We start from the raw sequence: 27,002 nt of genomic DNA on the forward strand, positions 1-27,002 counted from the left end.
AAATCATATCCTTGTCTCTGATACAACAAAACTCTTCTCAAAATCATAGCCTGACTTTAAAGAGGAATCCGCATTAGTTCTAATAGACTTCTCAAATATCGTAAATTAAATTTGTTTCAGTTGAAAATCTCTTTGATAAGCTCATGAAGCGTCTATTCTTATGTTGCTTTGCTTATGTTAACTCTTGTTGTATATATATATACAACAGTAATGATGTCTTGATGATTAGATAAACCATATTTGTGGAAAAAAAAAGATTAGATAAACCATATTGAATACATTATCTTATATACGCCTAAATGATATCAAATTATTCATTGGTTTTCTCATTTCACTTCTCATCATCTTCATCACAGTTACAGACACAAACAAGTACTTTTATTTTTTCAAACTAACGCTTTCATGTAAGCTGAATCCTCAAAAAGAAGATTTATATATATATATATATATATATATATATATATATATTTATATAACTAGAATGTGTACTTGCCCACGCTCGAGATTTTAGTTTAAAATATTTTCTATCAAGATAAATTCTTTAACTCAAATATAACCATTCAAACTTTTGAGTATACATCTATATAAACACTAAACTTAATTTACTAAGTAATATACAATATATATATTGTTGAAGATAATGTTTCCTTGTTATATCTATTTTTTATAAACAAAAAATTATTAAATATAAATATATTCATTTTAAGTTTAAAAGAGAAATTTGTAAAAGCCATATTTATTTTACTAATCTATATAGAACATATATTGTCTAGTGTCCCGATAATGTTTGCTTGGCAAATCAACAATATATCATGTGGTAACAAAAAATGAGTTAAGAACGTCACTTGAAGAGTAAACAATATTGTCAACAATCTTCTGACTTTTTATCCTGAAAAGAATTCATTTCATATTCATATCCCATGAAAACATATTTTTATAAGTTCTAACGTCGAATGTCGATTGTTGGTCTAATTATAGAGATCATTTAAAAATATTGATATCCAATGTTAAATGTAAATATACAAAATTTCATGAACATTTTTAGTGTTATGTCGCTACAACAGGGTTGTTCAATTGCATCACTTGCCATAATAGAAGACCAAGTCAAGAATGCTTAAATCATGAAACGGTTAAAGTCGATAATGAATATACGTTCACTAATCAAGTCAAGAGTGCTTACATATTTTTCTAAAACCTCATATGTCATTTTCAGATGTTAATGTTGTGATGCAATCTCAGCTTTATCTTCTCTAAAAAACATAGTGTACTTTAAATATGTTGTTTCTTCCAATCTTTTGGGTTAAAAGCAGTTGATAAAATTGATGAAATTTCATGCTTATATATATTTTTTAATCATTTTATAGAATTGTAGCTCCAGTTGATAATATGCCTAATGAGATATGCTACATCGCATATCATTTTTTGTAACGGTTTGCATATCATTTTTCTATATTTTGTGACCGTTGATTTTATTTTTTCATAATAGATCTTTGTAGTATATTTTTCTTTGAAACTAATGTTTCACTTCAGTTTTATTTTGAAGTTTAGAATTTTATAAACACAATTACATAAATTGTTTTTTTTTACTTCACCATGCATTATAATCTTACTTCGATTCTAAAACTCAATAACCCATTCTAAATTTTGGAATAAGATTTTTTTTGGTTAAAATTTGCAAAATAACATAATTACTAAAACAAATTCATAGTATTATTTTTACTATTTGAAAATTTTCATTAATGTTACTTAATTCATGTTTACATAGGTATTATTTTTATTATTCACTACAACAAATTTATATTATTGTTTTCACTATTTTAAAATTTAATTCATTTTACTTAATTCATTTTTTATTTATTTTTTACTATTATTAATTAGATGTAATAATTATATAATAAAATAGTATTTTAAAATAAAAGAAATAAATAGCATTGCTTAGGTGAATGCTGATGTGGAAGAATGATAAGAGAAAAAAGTTAACTTTATATACATAAATAATGTAGATGTGAATATATGGAGATTGGTATAGTAAAAAAAAATAGGAAATTATATATACAAGTTCTATCTTATAAACTTTAGTTGTCTTTCAAGTATAAACTTTAGATGTCTTTGTTTTTTTTGCCCAAAAAAAAAATGTCTTTGTTTTATTCACCTTTTAGATGTTATGATTTTTTTCTTTTTTGTGTTAGATATGGTGTGTGTATTATTTTTTTACCGTTTAGATGTTATGATTCTTTATCAAATTAATATGTGTTATAGCCCGTAAAGCTTCCGATTATAAAGCAGAATTACTTCCACTATTTCATAGAAATTGTGTTCAAAATTTTTTAGTTACAGTATTAATTTTATTTGATTTGTTTCTAAATTGTGTAAACTAATTTGCCGATACAAAGAAAAATTCCACGACCACTAACTTTACAGTTACCACAATCACAAAGATTACAACTTCCTTTTTGGTTTTTGACCTCTCTCACATAAGATTACCCAATCTAGAAACAAACCTATACGTTCCGGTTTCATTTAGATTCTACCTTAATTACACAATAAACCCCATACATAATCAAAAGAAAATAAAGTATAAAATCTTCATCAAAATATCTACAAAAAGCATTAATGTCACGACCTTTGTTAAATAACCCATTTCCTCCACTACTCTCATTTACCCTATACCTCTCTTATAAACTCTTACGTTTTGATATCATCTCATCGAAATCAGAAGGTATAATAATGGGAACTCATCGAATTATCATTGGTCTCGTCGCCCTTTGTTGTTTTTGCCTACCTCATCTCTATGAAGCTAAACCATTCGGAGTGTACCATCGACAAGTGTTCGTGGATCAATCGGGCCATGGAAATTTCACGACCATACAAAAAGCTATTGATTCTGTCCCAAAAGACAATAGTCAGTGGTTCTTCATCAACGTTAACGCCGGCCTTTACAGGTCAGTACTGTAGCAACATTTTCAATTGAAGTTACATATATGTCTTGTAGGGAAGTTACATATGTGAAAAGTGCTTAGTAATGTTTTTTTCTCTGTCTTGTAAAATAAAAGAGAGAAAATAAAGATACCGTGTGATAAACAGTTCATAGTAATTATCGGAGCTGGGAAAAGGATAACGAGGGTTGAATGGGACGACCATGACTCGATTGAACAAAGCCCTACCTTTGCTACCTACGCCAATAACACCGTCGTTAAAAGCATCACTTTCACCGTACGGTGGTTTTTATTTTGTTTTGGCATTTTCTATCTGATGATTCCTTCTTTTTATTAATTACATAACTGGTTTCTTTGTTTATATTTTTTTTATAGAATTCCTACAACTTACCAAGCAAAGGGAAAGTAAACAAGAACCCTAGAAAGGCGGCCGTGGCAGGGTTTATCGGCGGCGATAAGTCGGCTTTTTACTCGGTAGGGTTTGCTGGAATTCAAGACACCTTGTGGGACTCGGGTGGCCGACACTACTTCCACCGGTGCACCATCCAAGGCGCGGTTGATTTCATCTTTGGTAGCGGCCAATCTATCTACCAGGTGAACAGTTACATTCTTCACAAAATGATGATATTGGTTTTATAACTTATAATAACATCATATAAGTTTGGTCACCATTTTTCAAAAACGCCTAAAAACTAAATAACCCGAACCAAACCCTGATTTCCGTAACAGCCCTTCGGTTTTCACATTGTAGGACTCAAATCCTATTTTATCCTGGTCTGATTTTAATCATTTGGTTTGTGTTTTGGTGGGTTGTAGAGCTGTGTGATACAAGTGCTAGCTGGGCAGGTACTACAGGGAGCGGGTTACATAACGTCTCAAGGACGGAACAATTCTGAGGACACGAATGGATTCGTATTCATCAACTGTCTCGTTTTTGGAACCGGCACGGCCTTCTTGGGCAGACCCTGGCGGAGTTACTCTCGAGTGATATTTTACAACTCCAACCTGACGGATGTGGTTGTTCCTGAAGGATGGAACTCATCGAACTACTGGGAGCACGAAAACCAGCTAACCTTTGCAGAATATGGATGCTTCGGAAGTGGATCAACTACAGAAAGACGTGTGAAGTGGGTTAAGAAGCTGAGTGGATCAACCGTCCAAAGTTTCGCTGATCTGAGCTTCATTAATCTTGGTGAATGGATTCAAGATTTACCCATCTATGCTTGATCTCTCCTTTGCTTCCTAGTTTTTTTTTTTAAGATTTCTTATTGATCGATCATCCCCTTTTATATGGTTACATTAGCAAAAAAATGTATAATTGCTTTACCAAACCAATTTCTAGACTCCAATACAAAACCATATTATTTTACTTGTAAGTCATAATGGAGTTCTTTGACCGAAGCTCTTTGCTCAATGGAGTTCAAGAGATCATATTATCATACATACTACATAGGGCGTAGCCAGGAAAAGAGATAGCATTCAACTCAAGAGATTTAGAAACCGTCTCAAAAGATATGAGAGAAGAAAGTTATATGAGCAAAGAGCTTGGGTCAATCCCCAAGTTTACTTCTACCAAAAACAAAAGTAAAGAGTCCTGAACTAGTGCGAGTTACTTCTACCAAAAACAAAAGTAAAGAGTCCTGAACTAGTGCGAGTTAGTAAACGAATCTCTTGTTGTATCAAGAAAGAAACTTTCATAAATTATGTGTTCCTCATTCCATTTCCTAGTTTCAATCTTTCATCAAAACGGGAAGCAAATAAGTAACCTTAAGAAAACAAATTTGAGAAACCAATCAAATCCTAACAATTCTCTGATGAACCTTAGACTTCTCAGCATCAATAATAGATTCAACACGCTTAACCGAATCATCAAGCTTCCCTTTAGCATTCACAACCACATAATCAAAATCCTTAATATGCCTAACCTCTTCTCTCGCTGTAGCAACTCTAACAAGCAACTCCTCATGACTCTCTGTTCTCCTATCAACCAACCTCTCAACCATAGCAAGCTCACTCTCAGCAACAATGAAAACAAACACAGCAGAGCTCCCAAGAATCTTCCTCAACGTCTTAGCTCCTTGGATATCAACTCTCAAAACAATGTCGTACCCTTTCCCCATGTACTCCTGAATCTGTTTCTTAGGTATCCCTTTGTAATCACCGTAAACGAGTGCGTGCTCAAGAAGCTCATCTTTCTCAATCATTGACAAAAACTCATCTTTGGAAACAAAGAAGTAATCTTTACCGTCGATCTCTCCGGGTCTCATCGGACGGCTAGTAGCTGTGACGACAAAATGAAGACTTTGACGAACTTGTCGAAGCTTGTTGATGACTGCGTCTTTGCCAACTCCGCTTGCTCCACTTATCACGATGATTAGAGGGTTTGGTTGAGGAGTGATTGGATCGTTGCTGAAGCAAGAACCCAGATGGGATTCGAGTGAACGAAGCAATTCGGGTTTGGTGGATGTTGGAATAGAAGGGGAGTTAGGTAAAAATGACATTTTTAAGGAGGAGGAAGAGAAGAAGAGACGACGGAGTGATTGAGGATGATTGTAAGATTGCGATTTGAAGATTGGTTTGGTTGAAATTGGCAAGATTGTTGAACGGAAGAGAGAAGAAGAAGAGAGTTTACGCAACATTTGGGGGATTAAAGCGTTTGGTTTGTGAGTGAATTGGTCGGTTGATTTGGTGGTTTGCTTTATCTCTCTCGGCGTTGACGGTGAACACTCGTTTTCTTCGGTGTGAGTTTGACCCACCCACCCATCTTCTCGATGGTTCGGTTATTAAGAGAAGTGAGAACACGGCCCGGGCGAAATAACCGAACCGAATGTACCAAACCGAAACGAAAGCAAAACAAGAGGAAGGAACTAAAAACAAACCGAAATTGACTAAAAACCAATTGAATTTTAATTTTAGGATTCGAAAGTATATGATACCGAATCGTGTATAATTGGTTCACGACTATTTTTTAATTTTTGTAGTATATGGTATTACGGATATAAGTAATAAAAAACACAAACGTAGATAAATAAGATAATTTATGTATTACATGAATATTTTTAATATTTTTAATTTTTAATTTGAAATTTAAAATTTGAACCTTTTAAAAAGTTTCAATATTTATAATATTTCAAATTTTTAAAAGTTTCAATATTTATAATATTTAAACTTTTAAAAATTAGAAATATTATAATATATATTTTTGAAACTTTTTAAAGTTTTAATTTGATCAAATAAAAAACCGGATCAAACCGAATAAAACTTTTAAACTTGGACGCTTGATAAATCAAGCTTTCCTGCTCATTCGTTGTTGGAAACATATTAATCTTATTTATACTGGCTCTGAATCATTGTCTAAAATTTTTTTAGCCGATGTGGAATATTGTACATAGTTTTTTTATATTCATAAATTTAAAATTTAAAATTTTTCTAAAAATTCTAGAAATTTAAAAAATATTAATGAATGACATGTCAAATCCTGATAGGTTGTTTAAAATAATTTTTAATATATAAAATTCTGAAAATTTTAAAAAATATTAATTAGTGAGGTGTCTAATCACTATTGGTGATTTTAAAGCTTAGATGGACGCTTTAAGAAGCTTATAGCTTCTACTTTTTATTAGTATAGATTAAAATAAAAGAATTTAAAATTGTTAATGAGTTTAATTATTATGTTATTGGTTCATGATTTTAGACACAATCTTTACAAAATAAAGTCATGGAAATTATCATAAAAATATAGAAGTTGTTAGAAAACTAATCAACAAAAATCTCTATCAATTTTTAACAATCTTTCACTTTTAATCTATTACCCCTGTTTTGTGGTGGATTGACGGGATCCAGACATTATGATCAGTGTGTATGTTTGCATCCACCCTAAACAAGCCTTCTTCCAGGGGATGGATAGGCTCGCCAAATACTTGGTGAGCTGCATCGAAGAGCGAACGGAGCTGTTGAGCGTTCAACCATCCTTGGTTGGATGCTGCAACAACAGCAGAAACAGCTGCACACAAAAGCAAATAGTATATATCGCTAAATCCTTGAATTAATGTTAAAAGTTCTCGCTAAATCCTTGAATTAATGTCGACAAGAGCTACAATGTATATGTGCACACTAGATCGTTCTTAAGACTCTTAGATCTAAGTTTCTACTGTTTAAACTTCAAAAATCTTCGTAAGTTAGAATCTAATACCACCCCTAAATATTGTTTTTGGAAAAACATCAAGCCTCATGGACAAACAGATAATAATAACATAACACATGCACAAGTTTCATATTACATCTTACCAACCAAGAGAGGTTTTAGAGTATGATTATTGGACACACCTAATAGAGGATCAGAACTATAAAAACCAAAAGTAAAAAATAAGAAAAAGATGGAGAGATGAGAAAAAAGAGTCTCAAGACACTAAATCAGTGAATCTACACATGTTTTTATTGGTTGCATAAATTAAAAAACAATTAAATAACTAAATTCAATTAAAATATTATTAATTAATTTTTTTGACAGCCAAGTGGCTATATAACCGATGATTATGATCTTACAAAGGTGTTGGTTATGTTTGGTTTGGTTTACAAATAAAAAGATTTCAAATATTGTTCAATTAGCACTTTAAAAATAAAAAAGAAAAAAAGAAAAAAAAAAGGTTGTCGAAGATTTGCACGTAAAAAAAAAATATTAGTTGTAGTGATCTTAAAACGGGCTTGCCCTGCCATTAAGACTCTGCCCATTAAAACCCCTGCCCATTAAGTAACATACCCGTTTAGACCCATTTAATAATATACCCATTTAGGATTTTTGCTGCCCATTAACAGAGAAACACAAATTCAAAAGAGATTTTTTTGTAGCCTACAGCTTCTCTCTCCCAAACTCTTCTTTTTTTTTTTTTGTGTTTATAAAAAAAACCCAAAGTATCACTTTCGTTCGTTCGTTCCTTCGTTCCTTCATTCTTTCTTTCTCTTTTCCATTTTCGTATCCACCGACGTCATCGATCTATCCCCCCACGCTCCATCTCTACCAGAGACTTCCGTCGATTCATACATCCTTCCCTTCTTCTCTCCTTCCGATTCCGTATTCCAGTTTCGTTCCTTTTGTGATTACTCTCAAAACCCCTATAAAATATTTTGTTCCTTTTATTCGATCGCTCTTGAATCTTGATTTTTTTTTTTTGTTTCTGGGTTTTCTCAAATTTCAATACTTTGATTTGATTCCTTGTAAGCTTTTTGTATAAAGCAAAGATCTTTTTGTTGTTTTGGTTTTGGGGATCTTTGTATTGTTGATGGGCACAACTAGGGTTTGCGGGGAGGTTTCTTCTAGATCTTCGAAATCGCTTAGCCAGTCTCTCACGGTGTCGACTTCTACCACGGAAACCGTTAATGGCGTCCATGAATTCAAGATCTGTGGCTATTCTCTCGCCAAAGGCGTTGGTGTCGGCAAATACGTCGCTTCCGAAACGTTTATGATCGGTGGTTACTCGTGGGCTATCTACTTTTATCCTGATGGGAAGAGTCCTGAGGATAACTCGTCTTACGTTTCTTTGTTCATTGCACTCGCTAGCGAAGGAGCTGATGTCAGGGCTCTCTTTGAGCTCACGCTTGTCGATCAGAGTGGTAATGGGAAGCATAAGGTTCATAGCCATTTTGGTAGAGCTCTCGAAAGCGGTCCTTATACTCTCAAGTATCGTGGAAGCATGTGGTGAGTATCTCCCCCTCTCTCTCTCTCTCTCTCTCTCTATATATATATATATATATATATGCATGGAAAGTTTCAAGCTTGCTTTTTTTTTGTGATGCATTTAGGATGTTTGGATATGAGATTGTGATATGTTCTGGTTGCTTACAAAATGTGTTTGTTTGTTGCTTTGGTTTAGGGGATACAAGCGGTTTTTCAGGAGGTCCAGTCTAGAATCGTCGGATTATTTGAAGGAGAATAGTCTCTTGGTTAGGTGCCGTGTGGGTGTAGTGAAGTCAGTTACGGAGGGACCAAGGTGTTACAATATACCTGTGCCTGTCTCTAACTTGGGACAACAGTTGGGAAATCTTCTGGAAAGTGGGAAAGGCTGTGATGTTATTTTCCAAGTTGACGGAGAAACATACAACGCACACAAATTGGTTCTTGCAACGCGTTCCCCTGTTTTCAAGGCACAGCTTTTTGGCCCGTTAGGAAACCCAAATACCAAATGCATAATGATAGAAGACATGGAAGCACCCATTTTCAAGGTCCTTTCTTTAACCCTCTGTTTGGGATTTACGTCTGTTAGAACTAGGAATGTGTAAGTAGATTAGCTACAGCCAATTGGTCTTATATGGTCTTATAGGAAGAGATAGATTTCTTGGTTCCTTGCCTTTTTTTTTTCCGGGTGAGTGATGGTGGTGTCATACAGGATTGTCTATTCACGGATGTACCATCCGGGATCTTCTCCTGGGGCGCTACTCCTGTTCTCGTGTTTACTCACCCGGGATAAGGTTCTTTCTTTATGCTTCTTTTCTTAGCTAATACATGGACATATCTATGTGTTTACGATGTTTAAATTCTTTTTTTTTTGTAGACGTTTTTATGTGAGTCAATCAGTCAACTAGATTAATAATTTGGATCTTCAGCATATGATAAGAGATTGGCTTGTGAGTTTAGAGTTAATATGAGTTTAGTGTAGAAACTTAAAGTTTTGAGATGTAGAATATGAATTTTCTGTCTTATCTTTGTCACAATAGTTCCTATAAGTCGGTTCCTCTGGGTACAGATCCTTGATTCCTTTAAGTGTTACTTTGGATGTGTAACCTGATACGAACCCTCTTTCCCATATTGTTTTTTGTGCAGGCGTTGCTCCATTTTATCTACTGGGACGAATTGCCTGATATGCAAGAGTTAATGGGCGCTGACACTACATTGGCTTCTACTCTTGTGGCTCAGCATCTGCTTGCAGCGGCAGACCGTTATGCTCTTGAACGGCTTAAAGCAATCTGTGAGTTAAAACTCTGTGAAGGGATCGCCATAAACACGGTTGCAACTACCTTGGCCCTAGCGGAGCAGCATCATTGTTTCCAACTAAAAGCAGTGTGTCTCAAATTCGTGGCATTGCCAGAGAATCTGAAAGGTAACCACATAAGATCATTCTTTTTGCTGTAAAATCCATCTGAGTCAACTGTCCATGCACACATAAGAAGAATTGTTTATTTTTTTTCCGTTTTGTTTTTTATCAGCTGTGATGCATACAGATGGGTTTGATTATCTGAAAAAGAGTTGTCCATCTTTACTAACTGAGATATTGGAGTATGTGGCAAGGCTTAGTGAACACTCTGTTATAGCTTCTGGGCATCGAAAAGAAATATTTGCTGATGGTTGTGATGCGAACGGAAGACGAGTGAAGCCTCGGTTGCACTAAACGGAAGAGATTGAAGAAAGATCTGTGCATTGTATAATCTCTCTATTAAGGATAATATGGCTGATCTAATCCGATCCAGCAAGTACTATGAATTTTTTCAATGTTTTCTCATAAATCAAAGATCCAATGAAATTTGGGGTTTAATCTCTGTGTTTATCAGAGTATTAGGTTAGGTGAAACAGATATGAGTTCAGGGGATATAAGAATTGTAGGCAGTATAATTGTTACAAACATCGATAAACAAAGTTTGTCTTAAGAACACCAAGGTATGAAGACAAATTAAATGACAGGATTTATAAGAAGACTTCTTCTCACCATTTCTTTCTCTCATCTCGCTCTTAAGCCATGTCTTACTCTCTTCATGTTTCGCTCTCTTGATAATGCGATGGATGATTCAAAGGAACTTCTCCTTTAGTTCCCCCTAAGCCGTGAAGTAGTAAGGCTTCAACGAGACCAAAACATAATGTCTAGTACCAGCGACTCATTGCAGTATCTTGTGCCGCAGCCACTTTCTGTGGTATATACTGAGCGTTTGGTTTCAATCTGCTTGGACCTTCGGCGGCGGCACAATCTTCATCTGCTCTGTTACTTTTGCAAGGTTGAGTCCTCTTTGGGTACTGCGACGCGGCAGCTGGATTTCTGACCATCCTACGCTGTTGTTGTTCAAGAGCTTCAACGCCTGTGGCTGCGCCGCAGTTGTTATAGCGTAAGACTGATCCAACTGCTTTTCCAGGTCTAGCTACTGCAGCACCTGTTTCCATTACAACCAGATAAATGTTTAGGAAACAGAGTTGTTCCGCATCATAACATTATATACAGATAAAGTGACAGACCTTGAACCGTTTGAGGGACGTTAATAGGAACTCTCGACATTGGCATCTGAGCATTCCTGTCTGCACCTCGAGGTCTCTCGTCTCTGATGCTACACTTGGAAAGTCCATCAGTGACTTCAACTGAATTCTGTTGTGCCATCGGATGATTGTTATCAGAGTACAATACGCAAGCCCTGCAAAAAGAAAAGAAAGAAAAAAAAGAAGCTTCATTGTTCTGTCTCGAAACAATCCCAAATTATCAAATTTTTAAGGGAAGTAAAGCTTACCTTGGTAATGATGCATGCTGCTGCCTCTCGGGGGGATTATGAGAAGTACCATTCTTGTAGTGTTCCTCGAGGTAAGCAAACTGTTTCTTGAAATGTTCTACTGCACTGCGGAATTAATAACACATAATCCAAAAGGTCATGGATGAGTACACAAGAGTATAGTTATGAAGCAGGTAAGCTCAGGACTATACCTCGGGTACATAAAGTTAGTTGGCTCTGACCCATCCAAGTATTCTTTCAGCATCTTTGGATGGTACTCCAGAGACTCTCTGTATATAAGCTCTCGCACGTCTTCTTTAGTGATTCTCCGCCTTTCAAACTCAAATTCCAACTTTGTAACAGGTTGAGCAGAGGGCTCTCTTTCAACCTTAGCTAAACCTTTGAAGTACACATCCGCAAGCGCCTGAGGTAACACAAAACCATCATTTTAGTTGACTACAACCAAAGTTATTACATCATGAGTGTAATGAACGAAATGTGTGAACCACCTCTTCAGCTGTAGGCCGGTCCTTGGGTTCAAAAGCCAACATCCTTTCGAGAAGACGAAGAGCGAGAGGATCAGCATGTGGGAACTTATGCGAAAAAGGTATAGGCTTCTTCTTCCTCATGCTGCTTAAGTATCTTCTAGCTTTCTCGTTCCTCACCTGTAACATTCAAGTGACAAACAATTCAGCCAAGAGAAGAAACAATGCAGCCGTGTTAAGCATTGTGGAAACAGACACTGACCCTTCCTATGGCTTCTGCAGATGGAGTTCCCAACATATCAGTCATCAGATCCAATTGATGGACCACATTTTTCCCAGGGAAAAGAGGTTTCCCTGTTAAGAGCTCTGCAAAAATGCACCCGATGCTCCATATATCTATCGCCGGTGTATACTGAACATAAGCAAATATTAAAAGACAAAACATTACTACCCAAAAAAGTTACAATGAAAGCTCTAGTGACTGCTATTTTCCTAAGCAGATTTGAAACATTTGATGAAAGAATATATGCAAACTCATGGTCACCTTTGAGAAAAAGGATCCACACAGTTCTGGTGCCCGGTACCATCGAGTAGCTACGTAGTCCTGCATTCACAAAGCCAGAGAACAAAGATTGGTTTCATACCAGAGAAAATGATCTTGTAAAAGAGTAAGGATTTAAATACTACTCACAGTCCAGAATATGGCAGTAGGTGTATCATTGAACGCGACTCTTGCGAGTCCAAAATCACAGATCTTGAGTTTGCAATCAGCATTTGCCAATATGTTTTTGGGTTTTAGATCCCGATGAAAGACATTAGCTGAAAGAAAAAGTATCTTCAGAAAGATGATCCAAAACCTTATGCTATAATAATCTGTGTAAAAAAATTGCAAGCTTTAACCTGTGTGTATATACTTGAGGCCACGGAGAAGCTGATAGAGGAAAAACTGGTAATGCTCAGGAGTCAAATCATCATTAGCCTTAATAACCTGATGAAGATCAGATTCCATGAGCTCGAAAACCACGTAAATGTCTCTGAACTCTCTCCTTGAAGGAGGCAACAAGATGTGTTTGATCTCGACAATGTCTGGATGGCGTAAGAGTCTGAGAAGTTTGATCTCACGGAGAATGCGAGTTGCATCGGAAACATGCTCGAAAATATCATTGATCTTCTTGATGGCAACTTTCTCACCAGTGTGTGTATCGTAAGCTGAGCAAACAACTCCATAGCTTCCTTTACCTATAACTTCCTCTATTCTGTATCTGCTTCCTTCACCATACTCCGTGAAGAAATCTAACTCTACTGATGACTGAATAAGAAATCAAAAGCTAGTAACGATTAGGACTAGAAAACTAGATTGTTACAGATCCTAAGTAACATAATCGGATCTCACACATCTCTAATTAAGTAAATCTGAATTTGACACGAAAGAGATAAGAGAAAAAGAATGGACCTTTTTGCGCTGATCAGGCTGCATCTTCAGCTACAGAGCATCCAAAATAACAGTTATGGAGACCAAATGAAATCTCTAATAAAAGCCGAACTTGGTGGTGAGCTTCGTTCGAATTCAAGATTGAAATATAAAACAAATAAGTCTACAGAATTATTAGTTACTACGCAATGTCACCCCAAAGCTCTATATCCAAATCCCTAAATCCTCAGAATCAAAAGGAATCAGAGTACTTCTCGAGAAGGCAAATTTCTGGGGGATGAGAAGTGAAACAAACGAATACCTAAATCGAGATTTCGTTGCTTTCTGAAGTGAAATCAATAGAAGCAATAAAAGGAAGAGAAATAAAAATACAAACTTTAGATTGGTAGAATCACTGAGATTGAAGAAAGACGAGGTTTTTTTTATTCGATCAATCACACACTCCTTGGAAATAGTAGAAATTGGAGAAAGCCGAGAGAAGAGTTTATACTCTTTTTAAAAAATTGAAACTTCTGAGCTTAAGAAGTTCGTTTGAAGGATCTGAATCTCACAAGGGCGAGACGAAGGGGATAGTTTTGTAAGAGGAAAGTGCAGAGAGAGAGAGAGAGATCTAAAAAATGTGTAATAGAATAGATGGAGAAGAACAGAACAACTACTACAAGATTGTTTTGTATTAATATGATTATTATTCTTTTTTTCTTTTTTTTTTGTGTGGGTTTGTGTGTGATAATTGAAAAAGCGGATAAGTGTAGTCTGATTATCGAAGTACGAAAACTCCAAATTGCCCCCAGGTTTATGGATACTCGCGACTTTTGGTGAAAAAGCTTGCTTTTTTGGATAATGTCCAAGCCACGAATACTATATTCATAATGTAGATATTTTTTTAAAAACCTATTTTTATATCTTCTTCTTTTTTTTTTTTTAAACCCTAATTAGATGTCAGAAAAAAAGAAAAAAAACTACAAACTCTATTCAGTTACTCCTTCAAAATATTATTTAGTTGGAACTACAAATATAAATATATATCCGACAAATTAAAAAAAAAAATCTTTAAACTGAAAAAAATATATGATCATCTAAACGACGATAAAATTAATATGAAAATATATTTTTTGCAATATAAAAGTTTATATGATTATCTAACTAATTACCTCCTCCGTATTTTTAGTTGTCACTAGGTTTTGAACTCATACGTAGCGTGAATATATTTTGATAAAAACTATATATGATTGTTGACGGTAATAAAATATTATTTTATAAAAAATTTAAATTAGTATTAAAGAAAAAGTTATATTTCAGATACACAATTTTTTGAAATATAAAACTCGGTTGTGTTATAAAATCAAATCTGATAAAAAAAATCATGAATTTAACTCGACATCCAGGCGAGTTGAATTAAACTGATGACCTCACATATGCTAAACCATTTCTTTGACCACACAATTTTTTGAAATATAAAACTCGGTTGTGTTATAAAATCAAATCTGATAAAAAAAATCATGAATTTAACTCGACATCCAGGCGAGTTGAATTAAACTGATGACCTCACATATGCTAAACCATTTCTTTGACCACCAGAAAACCAAAACAATTTTATCATCATGAATTTAACTCGTTTTCATATTTAATTGATCACTACCACATATTTTTTCGTGTTTTTTATTCAATGTTTTCTTATTCTTCATATTTTTTCTTGTCATTTCTATTGTCAAATTTTGTGGCAATCGTCATCATTACTTTTACCTTCTAGTTCTTCGCTGTACACTTTTTCTTCTTCATCTTCTTCAACTTCTTCACATTCTTCCACTAAAAAATCTTTTTTTTAGACTACCACACAACTTGTTAATCCATCAAACTCCAAGAACAAAATCATTTCTTTTCTCATAAAAATAAAAAATAAGATAAAAAATAAAAAATTAATGAAAGAATATCAACTCATCTATAAAATCATACACAAAAATATGTTTTACAGCTCATAAGAAATAAAAAGCACAAACGTAAATAAATAAGATAATTTATGTTTTACATAAATACTTATAATATTTTAAACATTTAAAAGGTTTCGAAATATAAATTTTGAACCTTTAAAAAGTTTCAATATTTATAATATTTTAAACTTTTAAAATTTAAAAATTATAATATTTAAAAACTTTTTAAAAGCTAAGAACTTTTAAAAGTTTCAATATTTATAATTTTAAAATTTTTAAATATTATAATTTATTTTTTTGAAACTTTTTAAAGTTTTAATTTGACCAAATAAAAAACCAGATCAAACCGAATATACTTTTAAACTTGGACGCCTGATAAATCAAGCTTTCCTGCTCATTCGTTGTTGGAAGCATATTAATCTTATTTATACTGGTTTCGAACCATTGTCTAAAAATTTTCTAGCCGATGTAGGATATTGTGCATAGCCGATGTAGAAATTTTCGAACCATTGTCTAAAAATGTTAATGAATGACATGTCAAATCCTGATTGGTTGTTTAAAATAATTCTTAATATAAAAAATTCTGGAGATTTTAAAAAATGTTAATTAGTGAAGTGTCTAATCACAATTGGAGGTTTAAAATCCTATGTGGACGTCTTTAGGAGCTTATAACTCCTACTTTTTATTAGTATAGATTTAAGGTTGTTTCACACAGATTAAGAAAATCATAAACTTTTTGTTTTATCCCTTTTTAATATATTTTCTAATCTTTTTATTGGTTAAAACATTAAAACAGTTGGATAAAATTGGAATATTTACCAAACATTTACATTATAAATCTAAAACGACAAGTATTGTGACACAAAGTTTTAACTCTATAATGACAAGTAATTAAAACCGGAAGAAAAAATATTTACCTGATTTATCATAGATTTATTGAAGTATAAAGTATTCATTGATTGGGTGTCAACAAAAAATACAACAATCTATTCAATTATCTTCTTACCTTGATTAGAATTAAAAAAAAAACAGTTTTAAACAAGCTTAAAGATGGTTAAACCGACAAAGATATATAATCATCTAAATGAGGGTGGAATTGAAGATGATTTTTCTTTTTGAATTATAAAAGTTTATACAATTAATCATCTAACTAATTAATTTTATCATAGGTTATTGACCATTTTATTGATCTAATAATACTCTTTCTGTTTGAAATTATACGCCTGTTTAGATTTTTACATAATTAGGACCTATTATCTTACCTTTTAATAACATGTTTTATAATTGTCGATTGTCGAGATATTAAAACAATAAGGATAAATGTTGAATATCAGACATTGCCTTAGAAATAAAATGAATTATCTTATATGATGATTAGGAATATAATAATGAAGTGAAATATCCTACATTTATGATATTTTAATATATTGGAGACAATGGACTTGATATTTTATCTTTGAATTCATAAATTTTATGTCTTTAACAAATGGAATAAGTTATTCATGCTAGCTAGTATCATATTCCAAACACATGTAATCACAATGATGTTGGATGGTACATCACATGTGACACATGCAACCTGTTTTAATGGGTAAATTCTCTTACAATTTGTTATTTTATAAATTTTCAAGCATTTCTAACCTTATGTTAATCACAATTGAAGTTAATGAGTAATTTAGACACACTAGATTTTTTGTAATATTTATTTAATATTTTCTCTACTAATTTATAAATATATAATTTGAATTTTTATGATCATACTAGTATCAAATATATCTTATTTTGTTATTATTTAAAATATATCATGATAACTAAAAAATCATTGCACAAAATTCAATTTACAAGTACCAAATAATTTAGACAGGCTAAGAAATAAATTTTCAATAAAACAGGAAAAAAATATAAAAATTTCAATAACATTTGTAGATAATAAAATACAATGATTATAATTTATAAACAAATCCAAAAGAAACCAAGGAGAGAACGAAGGGGTGACAGAGAACCGTGGAAACGCTTCACTCCATGTGCTTCACATGACTTTTATTATGAGGTATCCATAAAATACCAAAAAAACTAATACAGACTAATAATTATATTTTCTTAACCTCTCTAATCATTGTTTCATTTATGCATTAATAAAAGTAAAAAAGTGTTATAATTTATTCAACGCAGCAATTAGGGGCCAAACTTCACTGAATCACTGTATCATCCTGGTTTTCTAATTTTAGAAATTGGTCGGTTTGGTTTAAATTCATCGGTTTGGTTTAAATTCATAGGTTTGGTTTGGTTTGAGTTTTTTGGTTTACTGTTGGTTTTGAAAAATCCCTAAGAAGTGTTATATAAGTCACGACACCTTCTCCTAATCTCCTTGTTGTTGTTACTGATTTCGTGTTTGGGCTGTGAATAAAGCAAAGAGACAGCAAGAGAGAAGCTTGGTGTGATGAGAGGGAGAAATCAGAATTGTGGTTTTGGTAGGAACTATTTAAAAAAAAAACTACTGTATTGTTTATATTAAAAGAATAATAATCATCTCTATTTAATTTATGTTTTGTGTTTTCATTTTTTATATATCCAAAAATAAGTTTTACACTCTATAAATAATTAAATACCCTATCGCAATAGTCCATCTTCATCACAATCACATTCATCACTTAATTTACAACGAATATGGGTAGCTTCAAGCATCTCATACTCTGTTTCTCCATTTTGGCCGCCATCACTCTAAAATCATATTCTCAGTACCTTCTTCCGATCACAAAACATGAACCCACTAATCAGTTCTACACCACTCTCAACGTCGGATCCCCCACAATATCTCCCCAAAACCTTCTACCTGACCTCGCAACAAATCTCACGTGGCTAGACTGCCGTAAACTCATATCTCTATACTCTCAACACCTAGGCACTTATGATCAGAGTTCCACATGCAAGTCCGTCCCTGTTCATGGCTACGACGGTTGAGTGTTGACGTCTAAAATTTCTAATGATGATCTCTGAGTGATATGTTTGCTTCGGAACATAAGCGCTTAAACTCACTTCTTAACCAAATGATACTAAACTATTCATTGGCTTTATACTTCACTTCTCATCATCTTCTCGTTTCAACTATTAACCATTAAAAAAAAAGACTTAACAGTACAAGTAAAAACAATATGTTTGGTTTCGTATCGGCGTCTAGAATTTCTAGAAATTGGTTTGGTAAAGCACTTACACATTTTTTTTGGCTACTGTAACCATATTTTTTAAAAAGGGGATGATCATTAAGAAATCTTAAAAAAAAAAAAAAAACTAGGAAGCAAAAGAGAGATCAAGCAGGGATGGGTAAATCTTCAATCCATCTATCACGATTAATGAATCTCAGATCAGCGAAACTTTGGACGGCAGATCCACTCAGCTTCTTAACCCACTTCACACGTCTTTCTGTATTTGATCCACTACCGAAGCATCCATATTCTGCAAAGGTTAGCTGGTTTTCGTGCTCCCAGTAGTTCGATGAGTTCCATCCTTCAGGAACAACCACATCCGACAGGTTGGAGTTGTAAAATATCACTCGAGAGTAACTCCGCCAGGGTCTGCCCAAGAAGGCCGTGCCGATTCCAAAAACGAGACAGTTGATGAATACGAATCCATTCGTGTCCTCAGAATTGTTCCGTCCTTGAGACGTTATGTAACCCGCTCCCTGTAGTACCTGCCCAGCTAGCACTTGTATCACACAGCTCTACAACCCACCAAAACACAAACCAAATGATTAAAATCAGACCAGGATAAAATAGGATTTGAGTCCTACAATGTGAAAACCGAAGGGCTGTTACGGAAATCAGGGTTTGGTTCGGGTTATTTAGTTTTTAGGCGTTTTTGAAAAATGGTGACCAAACTTATATGATGTTATTATAAGTTATAAAACCAATATCATCATTTTGTGAAGAATGTAACTGTTCACCTGGTAGATAGATTGGCCGCTACCAAAGATGAAATCAACCGCGCCTTGGATGGTGCACCGGTGGAAGTAGTGTCGGCCACCCGAGTCCCACAAGGTGTCTTGAATTCCAGCAAACCCTACCGAGTAAAAAGCCGACTTATCGCCGCCGATAAACCCTGCCACGGCCGCAGCTCTAGGGTTATTGTTAATTTTCCCTTTGCTTGGGAAGTTGCAGGAATTCTATAAAAACATATAAACAAAGAAACCAGTTATATATAACTAATAAAAAGAAGGAATCATCAGAAAGAAAATGCCAGAATAAAATACAAATCACCGTACGGTGAACGTGATGCTTTTAACGATGGTGTTATTGGCGTAAGTAGCAAAGGTAGGGCTTTGTTCAATCGAGTTATGGTCGTCCCATTCAACCCTCGTTATCCTTTTCCCAGCTCCGATAATTACTATGAACGATTTTTCAGATGGTATCTTTATTTTCTCTCTTTTATTTTACAAGACAGAGAAAAAAACATTACTAAGCACTTTTCACATATACAAGACATATGTGTAACTTCAATTAAAAATGTTGCTACAGTACTGACCTGTAAAGGCCGGCGTTAACGTTGATGAAGAACCAATAATTATTGTTTTCTGGGACCGAATCAATAGCTTTTTGTATGGTCGTGAAATTTCCATGGCCCGATTGATCCACGAACACTTGTTGATGGTACACTCCGAAGGGTTTAGCTTCAAAGAGATGAGGTAGGCAAAAACAACAAAGGGCGACGAGATCAGTGATAATTCGATGAGTTCCCATTATTACAGCTTCTGATTTTTATGAGATGATATCAAAACGTAAGAGTTTATAGAAGAGGTAGAGGGTAAATGAGAGTAGTGGAGGAAATGGATTATTTAACAAGGTCGTGAGGTTACTGCTTTCTTAGATATTTTGATGAAGTTTATATACTTTATTTTCTTTTGATTATGTATGGGTTTTTGATTGTGTAATTCTAAAATTTCTTACGAATTTTTTAAACTAACTTTTTTCAAAATTAATAATAAAATATATTTTAAGCAACTTTTGTTTACATGAAACAAAAAGGTGTGCACTACAAAGTGAGGGTGAAGGAAGTTTCATTTCATATATACCAAATTTTGATACACAGCACAGGTATAAAAAAAAGAATTCAACATTGTAAATTTGAAAAGAAAAATAATTTGACCTATTAACCTACGATTGTAATACCCCACCACGTGAATGAGTGCCGCTTACTAAGGCCAACAACACTTGAGGAGAGTTCCTTTTGCATAGAATACATACCAATCAATGCTAAATGTTACTTAAACTAGTCTACTAATTAATTAAGATACACCCACTCATCTTTCTCCATTCATTTTCATATGTCATTAAATTGTTATGACATCTGCATAATACAACTTCCAGATATATATATATATATATATATATATATATATATATATATATATATATATATTAGTGTGTACAAATTACAAAGCTAAGTCTTGCATATATAAAATCTCATGTTTTGATCTTCGAGGTTTTTATTTTCTTCTTCAAAGATATTAAGATGAGAAAAACATGCATGTAATTAAACATGAAAAACGTTTACATGTGTTACTTTATATAACATAACAAAGGCGATTCTTTATGTTTTGATCTAGAGGAAAACTAAATAATATATGTTTGTATTTAAATCTCCAGAGCTAGCAATGCTGCTCGTTAGTCTAATTAATATATTTTAATTATTTTCTTTTAATATTATTATAAATTTAAATAATAAATCTGTAAAGAAAAAGATGACTAACCCTAAACTGCGAGAACAAAAATTCTTATGTTTCTCCTCCAAAAAACGTTTTTCAATTTCTGTTTTACTTTATCAATATTTTTTTATTTTTTATTAAAAGTACCCCTAAGAGCAAGGATTGGTGGCCAATGCTCTAGGGGTTTAACTTTTTTCACAGACAATGGGAATATCTAAGGCTCAAGCTATTGCACCATTTAAAGACTGCTTCGACGCACGACCTGCAGGAAAGAACACGAGGACGGGGTTTAATTAATGTGCCGGTGATAGAGATTGGGGTGCCAGGTGTGATAGAGGAGTCGAAGTGGAGTTTTTACGGTGCGAATACGGTGGTAAAAGTGACGGAGACGGTGATGTGTTTGGCGTTCCTTGACGGCGGAAAGAATCCGAAGGATTTGATGGTGGTTGGGACCCATCAGCTTCAAGATTATATATATGCTCGAGTTCGACCTTAGCAGATCGTCTCTCGCTTTTGGTGATCGGAGTCACTCTTGGTCAATAACACAAGCTGCTCCACGTGGCCTTCCCAGAAATATAATTAATCTCACATGACAATATGATATGATCGTCTTTAACTAATAATTAGTTATTACACTCATATATGGTTACACTGTGTTTTTTTTAGGGTGTTGTATCATGTATGACACGTTTTTTATGACACATGTGAACAAAAATTTAAATAAATTATCATCCGTTTCTATTAACCATCGTTTTTTTATTAAGTTAACATACCAAATAAAAAAGAGTTAACGTTCCTCTGTTTTCGATTGACGATATGGTTGAAGATTTTTTGTTAATTAACTGATGACGTACTTGGAAAAATATCAAAATAATTTGCTTATGAACTTCTTAAATATTGCGAAATCAAAATAAAATAAGAAAAATAGACACCTTCATTAAAATACCTGAATAGACAATATAGCTGTTATTATACTCTCAAAATCTCTTTTAAAAAATAATAATAATAATAATATTCTCGTTGATAAATTGAATTGAAAATTTTGTTTTTGTTTTTTGTTTTAATTACATTGGAGATAAGAAATATATTGAAGAAAACTTATATGATAACTGACAAATATCAATCATGAGATTGAGAAGAGTGTTGAAAAAAAATAAGAGAATGAAAATATTGTAACTTAAAATGTATACTCAAACTCTATTCCTTTAGTTTTAGTCCAAATTTTCAAATTTCATCTTCGTAAACTATAGTTTATAATACCCTCGAATATTTGATGGAGAAGACCCATTGGAAGTCTAAACAAAATTACCAAAGTGGAGATCTTTTCAGGAATGGTCAAAGAGCTTTTAAAATACAAAGCACTTTCGTTTGGAACATAAATAAACCAGCTCAGCTTTGGTAGAACTCTACTAGGCCGGAACAATTCAGACAACACCACTGAAGGCACGTGACCACTCAACATCATTCGTCCGCATCTCTTCTCTGACCGAAGCTACATCATCCCATCTCCCTGCGTCTGCATAAACGTTCGAAAGCATAACTTTGCATCCTCCGTGAGATGGATCCATCGCCGCTAGCTCAGTAGCCGCAAGCTCGGCGATCTCGACGTTCCCGTGAGTCCGTGAAGCCGATAATAACATCCCCCATATCATCACATCCGCCTTTACAGGCATCTTCTTGATCATTTCTTTTGCTTCCTCTAATCTCCCAGCTTTCCCCAATAAATCAACCATACATCCGTAATGCTTTATGTCAGGCTCGATCCTGTGATCCCTCTTCATGCTTTCCAAATACGTTTTGCCTAACTCCAGTAGGCCTGCATGGCAGCATGCACTCAAGACACCGACAAATGTGATGCTGTTTGGTTTGATTGGGAGAGATTGGAGGTCAGAGTAGAGATCAAGAGCTAGTTTTGCATGACCATGTGTCGCAGACCCGCAAATGATTGCGTTCCAGGGAGAGACCGACGAAGAAATGTTCTTCGTTTGGCGGAAAACGTTTAGAGCCGTTTCGATGCTACCACATTTAGCGTACATGTCGATGATAGCAGCGCTTAGATTGTTGTTGGGAGGAACTGAGCTACGGTTTAGATACTCGTGTGCTCTTATCCCTTCTTCCAATGCGCCTAGAGATGAAATAGCAGAGAAAACACTCACCATTGTGATTGCATCTGGTTTCACTTGGCTACTATTGATCATTTCCCTAAAGAGATGAAGAGCTAACTGAGGCGAAAGACTCTGCGCGTAACCCGATATCATAGCATTCCATGAAAAGATGTCTTTATCACGAGTCTGATCAAATACTTCTCTTGCCTGCTCAACCATTCCATTCTTCACAAATCCTGCAATCAAAGCGTTTCTCGAAGCAATATGATCCTCAACGCTCGCTTCAAACTGCTGAAGAGCGAGTTTCATGTCATTAGAGACGCCGTAGAAATGTATGATCGTTGCTTGTATGAAATCATAACAATCAAAACCCATTTTCAAGATGTTACCATGAAGTTGCAAACCAATGGAACTGACCGATGATCTAGCCGAAGCAGAGAGAAGGTCCACCATCATAACTTCACTAGGCTTCATTCCACAGCGCAACATCTCGTTGTAGAAAACAAGAGCTTCATCAAGCTGATTCTTTCGGAGACACCCATCAATCATGGTTCCCCACGAGACAATATCTTTCTCTGTAATCTGATCAAACAATTCCTTAGCCTGTTCGATAAGTCCAGCTTTTGAGTACCCATTTAACATCACGTTCCACGTTACTAAATTCCTCTCAGGCATTTCATCAAACAACTTCCGTGCATCCTTCAAACATGAGCAAACACAATACATATGCAACAAATTCGTCGAAACAAAGACCCGATCGACAAGCTTCAGCTTCATAGCTAAACTCTGCAACATCCTACAATCCCAAATCCCACCCAAATGTGAACAAGCGGATATAACAGTGGCCAAAGTCACTTCATTTAGCATAATTCCCAAATGTCTCATCTCGCTGAAAAGCTCCATAGCTTCACTCCACCGATCGTTTTGAGCGTAACCCTTTATCAAAGTAGTATACGAGACACAGCTTCTCTCAGGCATTACGTCGAACAACTTAAGCGCGTCCACAAGTCGACGAGACCTAACATACCCATCAACCATTATATTAAACGAGGCAGAATCAAGCTTCGCGTGAGTTCGGAAAACAGATTCCGCATCACCCAAGAGACGGCATTTAGCGTACATGTTAAGAACGCTATTGCAGATGAATCCATTGGAATCAAGTCCAGATTTCAAGACACGGCCATGGATTTGTCGGCCAGAAGAGATGTCGTTACTGGAAGCGCATGATCCAAGAGCAGAGACGAGTGCTCGTTCACTATTGGGACTCTCGCCAGAGAAATCGAACTGGGTCAGACTCGGAGCAGAGAAACATCTCGCCTGCTGAGGAGACAAGACCCAACAGCGACGAGACCGGAGAATTTGAATCGATTTGTACATAAGAGACCATGAGAGCAACAAAACTAAACCTTTAAAGTTCCAGTTTTGATATAAAAAAAGCTCTCTCGTCCTCTTAAGCTCACAGAGTTTATATAGCTTGTGGTTTGATCAGGAACAAAAAAAAAAGTAATGTTAATATAAAAGACTATAAATACAACGAAAAATAGTAAAATACATTTGATTTGATCATTGTGGCATTGGAATTTTCTGAGTATATAGTTACAGAGAGGAAGTAAGTGTTCAAGATCAATAAGATGACATGTTTAGTTTCAGGGATAAAAACTCTATAGGAAATGGGGAAATAATTTATATTTGCCTCCTAATTTTTAATGTGACAATCTGTAAGTATAATAAAACTGGAGAGTTTCCGGATCAGTGATTGTCTACACATCCCTTGACAGCTAATTTAGCCGGCGATCTGCAAAGAATACGTGCAAACAAAGTAAGAGACACAGCACAAGATTGAAAATCAAAATGGAATCCTTAATTAAAAGCTTTTGTCTATAAATCAAGAATCATTAATTATTATGATGAATTCAGGAATCACCAAGAAAACAGGAAAGTAAAGAGCTAGACAGATGATTACAAAAATAAATGGAGTGTTTCCTCTTTGGTAGGCAAAAAGCTAGACAGAAGCTATCCATATTGTAAAGATGTAAGCTGCCTAGCTAGTGGAACCACTTCTCAACAGACAAGGGACATGTTCATGGCAAATTTAGAATTAACATTTCCCGCTATATTCGCAATTTTGACTCACCCATTACTTTATGCTCTAAAACTGATCCTAAAGTTTTCAACTTTTAGCATCTCGTTACGGTTTAGCTATACATAAGTTCCCCAAACTGAAGATGATGAACTTTACACAACTACTTAAAAGTGAAATTTGGGAGATTTTAAATCAAATCTGGTATATGATGCACATAGCACATGTTCCATGATTATGGCTGCATGTGCGCTAACTCTTTCATACCAGACAAACACTACATCAAACAACTAGAGAGTCATGTTACCTCTAAAAAAACAGATTCAATCTGCTAAAAAGATCACAGCATATCTTTGAAAGAGCATAATCACAAAACTACTAATCTATCCATGGATTGACAATTCCGTTCACCATAACAACTGGAATAAGCACCATAATAAGAAGTATCAAAGCCTTAAGGGTTTGTTCTAAAATCCGTAGCCAATGAGGATTACATAAACCTATAAATTCACTAGTAACTGGTCTCAAACTGATCAATGGCACCAAAACGTTGCAGGAACAGAACTAATAGGAATTGCATAAACCTATAAATTCACTAGCCACCAAGTTCCAACTAACCAATGTAGCCCAAATTCACAAACCAGTGCAACAACCTGACTCATTCGAGACTTAAGTTTTATACCAAAAACAAACAAAAATACAACAATGAGTTAGAAAGGCACATACTTTTTAAGACGCCGAGCTCTCTTAGGACCCCAACCTTCAAGCTTAGCAACAGAGCAACCACACTTTGATCGAAAAATCAAAACAGCTCGACCATTAAGAGGAGCCATCTTCCTCAGCTCAGCTCTCAAACACTCGTAATCAGGATTGCTCTCACTACCTCCTTTCCAAGGCAACCGATCAATCCCCTTAACCGAACCGGATTTAACACATTCCTCTGTCTGTAACTGCAAATCAAACTCCATAGCTTTCTTCAACCCTTTACACTTAGGGTTACGGCATTTCCTCGATCTTGATCCGCAACACAGGTCTAGAAACGCAATCGACGCCGCGAAGAAGACAGCGAACGCGAAGAAGAACGACACCGGAGGAGTAGCTATTCCGGATAGATGATGATCGTCTTCTTCGTCGGAATCGTGATGATGATCGGAGGAGAAGAAGAAGATGAGAGGAGGGAGGAGAGAGGAGAAAGAGAGAGAAATTGAAGGGAAATGAGAGGAGAGGAGAGATAAGGAGTGGATTATGTAAGACAAGTAAGAGGAGAGGAGGAATGTGCCGGAGAAGAGGACGAGGATTAGGATCAAGAGGTCGAGAGTCGCCGACGGTGAATGTTTGCAGAGGTTGAGAGAAGAGGAGGAGGAGGAGGAGGAGCTGTGTTTAGCGGCGGATCTAGATGAGGCGGAGGATGAAGGTGGCATGGTGGTGGCGGAGAAGATGGAGCATGTTAGGAGGACGACGACTACGACGATGGCCGGTTTTTTAATTTACATATAGGTTTTTGTGTATGCATAGGTTTGGGTTTGGGGTAATAAATTTTATTTTTGAGAATTCTTTGTGAACTAATAAATACTAGGAAAAATAATAAGTCACGAGAGAAGTAAATTATACAAAATTAGATAGAGAGAAAATAAAATACTGGAAAACTATTTTAAATGATAAAACGATAATAAAGTTTTGCCGACACAGGTCGACCGATAGAGGAATGTAGTACGAATTTTTTACATACGAATCTGTTGTTGTTTCTCTACGAAATTTTTTAAAATTATGTTAAAATGTAAATATTAACACATTGTAGATGCTTGTTCAGATCAGTGGTTTTTGGAATTTGTCAAATAAGACAGTCGAAGTCATAACTCATAACTCACAAAGTCTTCT

At 34.8% G+C, this 27,002-nt stretch overlaps 7 protein-coding genes across 8 annotated transcripts; 2 read left to right on the top strand and 5 right to left on the bottom strand.

Moving 5' to 3' along the window:
• Nucleotides 1–2,313: 2,313 nt before the first annotated feature.
• Nucleotides 2,314–4,312, top strand: LOC104735956 (putative pectinesterase 29). Its single transcript, XM_010455855.3, has 4 exons — nucleotides 2,314–2,942; nucleotides 3,054–3,213; nucleotides 3,312–3,530; nucleotides 3,753–4,312. The coding sequence occupies exons 1-4, from the start codon at nucleotides 2,614–2,616 to the stop codon at nucleotides 4,161–4,163; spliced, it is 1,119 nt and encodes a 372-aa protein (XP_010454157.2). The 5' UTR covers nucleotides 2,314–2,613; the 3' UTR covers nucleotides 4,164–4,312.
• A 298-nt stretch (nucleotides 4,313–4,610) lies between these two features.
• Nucleotides 4,611–5,774, bottom strand: LOC104735957 (guanylate kinase 3, chloroplastic). Its single transcript, XM_010455856.3, has one exon. The coding sequence runs from the start codon at nucleotides 5,573–5,575 to the stop codon at nucleotides 4,730–4,732; it is 846 nt and encodes a 281-aa protein (XP_010454158.1). The 5' UTR covers nucleotides 5,576–5,774; the 3' UTR covers nucleotides 4,611–4,729.
• Nucleotides 5,775–7,743: 1,969 nt separating this feature from the next.
• LOC104735959 (BTB/POZ and MATH domain-containing protein 1-like) lies at nucleotides 7,744–10,464 on the top strand. Of its 2 annotated transcripts, XM_087480867.1 has the most exons (5): nucleotides 7,782–8,631; nucleotides 8,807–9,174; nucleotides 9,301–9,401; nucleotides 9,754–10,030; nucleotides 10,137–10,464. In XM_087480867.1, the coding sequence occupies exons 1-5, from the start codon at nucleotides 8,216–8,218 to the stop codon at nucleotides 10,316–10,318; spliced, it is 1,344 nt and encodes a 447-aa protein (XP_087336993.1). In that variant the 5' UTR covers nucleotides 7,782–8,215; the 3' UTR covers nucleotides 10,319–10,464. The 2 variants fall into 2 exon arrangements, with proteins under 2 accessions (XP_087336992.1, XP_087336993.1); XM_087480866.1 differs by lacking the exon at nucleotides 9,301–9,401 and having other exon boundaries at nucleotides 7,744–8,631; nucleotides 8,807–9,155.
• LOC104735958 (mitogen-activated protein kinase 16) lies at nucleotides 10,086–14,068 on the bottom strand. The gene is made up of 10 exons (XM_010455857.3): nucleotides 13,335–14,068; nucleotides 12,782–13,190; nucleotides 12,573–12,700; nucleotides 12,426–12,485; nucleotides 12,144–12,293; nucleotides 11,906–12,061; nucleotides 11,609–11,820; nucleotides 11,418–11,522; nucleotides 11,152–11,324; nucleotides 10,086–11,069 (listed from the first exon to the last, which is right to left on the bottom strand). Exons 1-10 carry the CDS (start codon nucleotides 13,356–13,358, stop codon nucleotides 10,786–10,788), a joined length of 1,701 nt encoding a protein of 566 aa, XP_010454159.2. The 5' UTR covers nucleotides 13,359–14,068; the 3' UTR covers nucleotides 10,086–10,785.
• Nucleotides 14,069–18,334: 4,266 nt separating this feature from the next.
• LOC104735960 (putative pectinesterase 29) lies at nucleotides 18,335–20,163 on the bottom strand. The gene is made up of 4 exons (XM_010455860.3): nucleotides 19,760–20,163; nucleotides 19,500–19,659; nucleotides 19,182–19,400; nucleotides 18,335–18,959 (listed from the first exon to the last, which is right to left on the bottom strand). The coding sequence occupies exons 1-4, from the start codon at nucleotides 19,972–19,974 to the stop codon at nucleotides 18,549–18,551; spliced, it is 1,005 nt and encodes a 334-aa protein (XP_010454162.1). The 5' UTR covers nucleotides 19,975–20,163; the 3' UTR covers nucleotides 18,335–18,548.
• Nucleotides 20,164–22,208: 2,045 nt separating this feature from the next.
• On the bottom strand, nucleotides 22,209–24,421 carry LOC104735961 (pentatricopeptide repeat-containing protein At5g19020, mitochondrial). The gene has a single exon (XM_010455861.3). The coding sequence runs from the start codon at nucleotides 24,419–24,421 to the stop codon at nucleotides 22,364–22,366; it is 2,058 nt and encodes a 685-aa protein (XP_010454163.2). The 3' UTR covers nucleotides 22,209–22,363.
• LOC104735963 (uncharacterized protein At5g19025) lies at nucleotides 22,209–26,824 on the bottom strand. The gene is made up of 2 exons (XM_010455862.3): nucleotides 25,851–26,824; nucleotides 22,209–24,839 (listed from the first exon to the last, which is right to left on the bottom strand). The coding sequence occupies exons 1-2, from the start codon at nucleotides 26,543–26,545 to the stop codon at nucleotides 24,794–24,796; spliced, it is 741 nt and encodes a 246-aa protein (XP_010454164.1). The 5' UTR covers nucleotides 26,546–26,824; the 3' UTR covers nucleotides 22,209–24,793.
• Between the last annotated feature and the right edge of the window lie 178 nt (nucleotides 26,825–27,002).

This window comes from Camelina sativa, chromosome 13 (genome assembly GCF_030686135.1).
Source record: "Camelina sativa cultivar CO46 ecotype springtype chromosome 13, ASM3068613v1".
In the NCBI taxonomy this organism is placed as follows: Eukaryota; Viridiplantae; Streptophyta; class Magnoliopsida; order Brassicales; family Brassicaceae; genus Camelina; species Camelina sativa.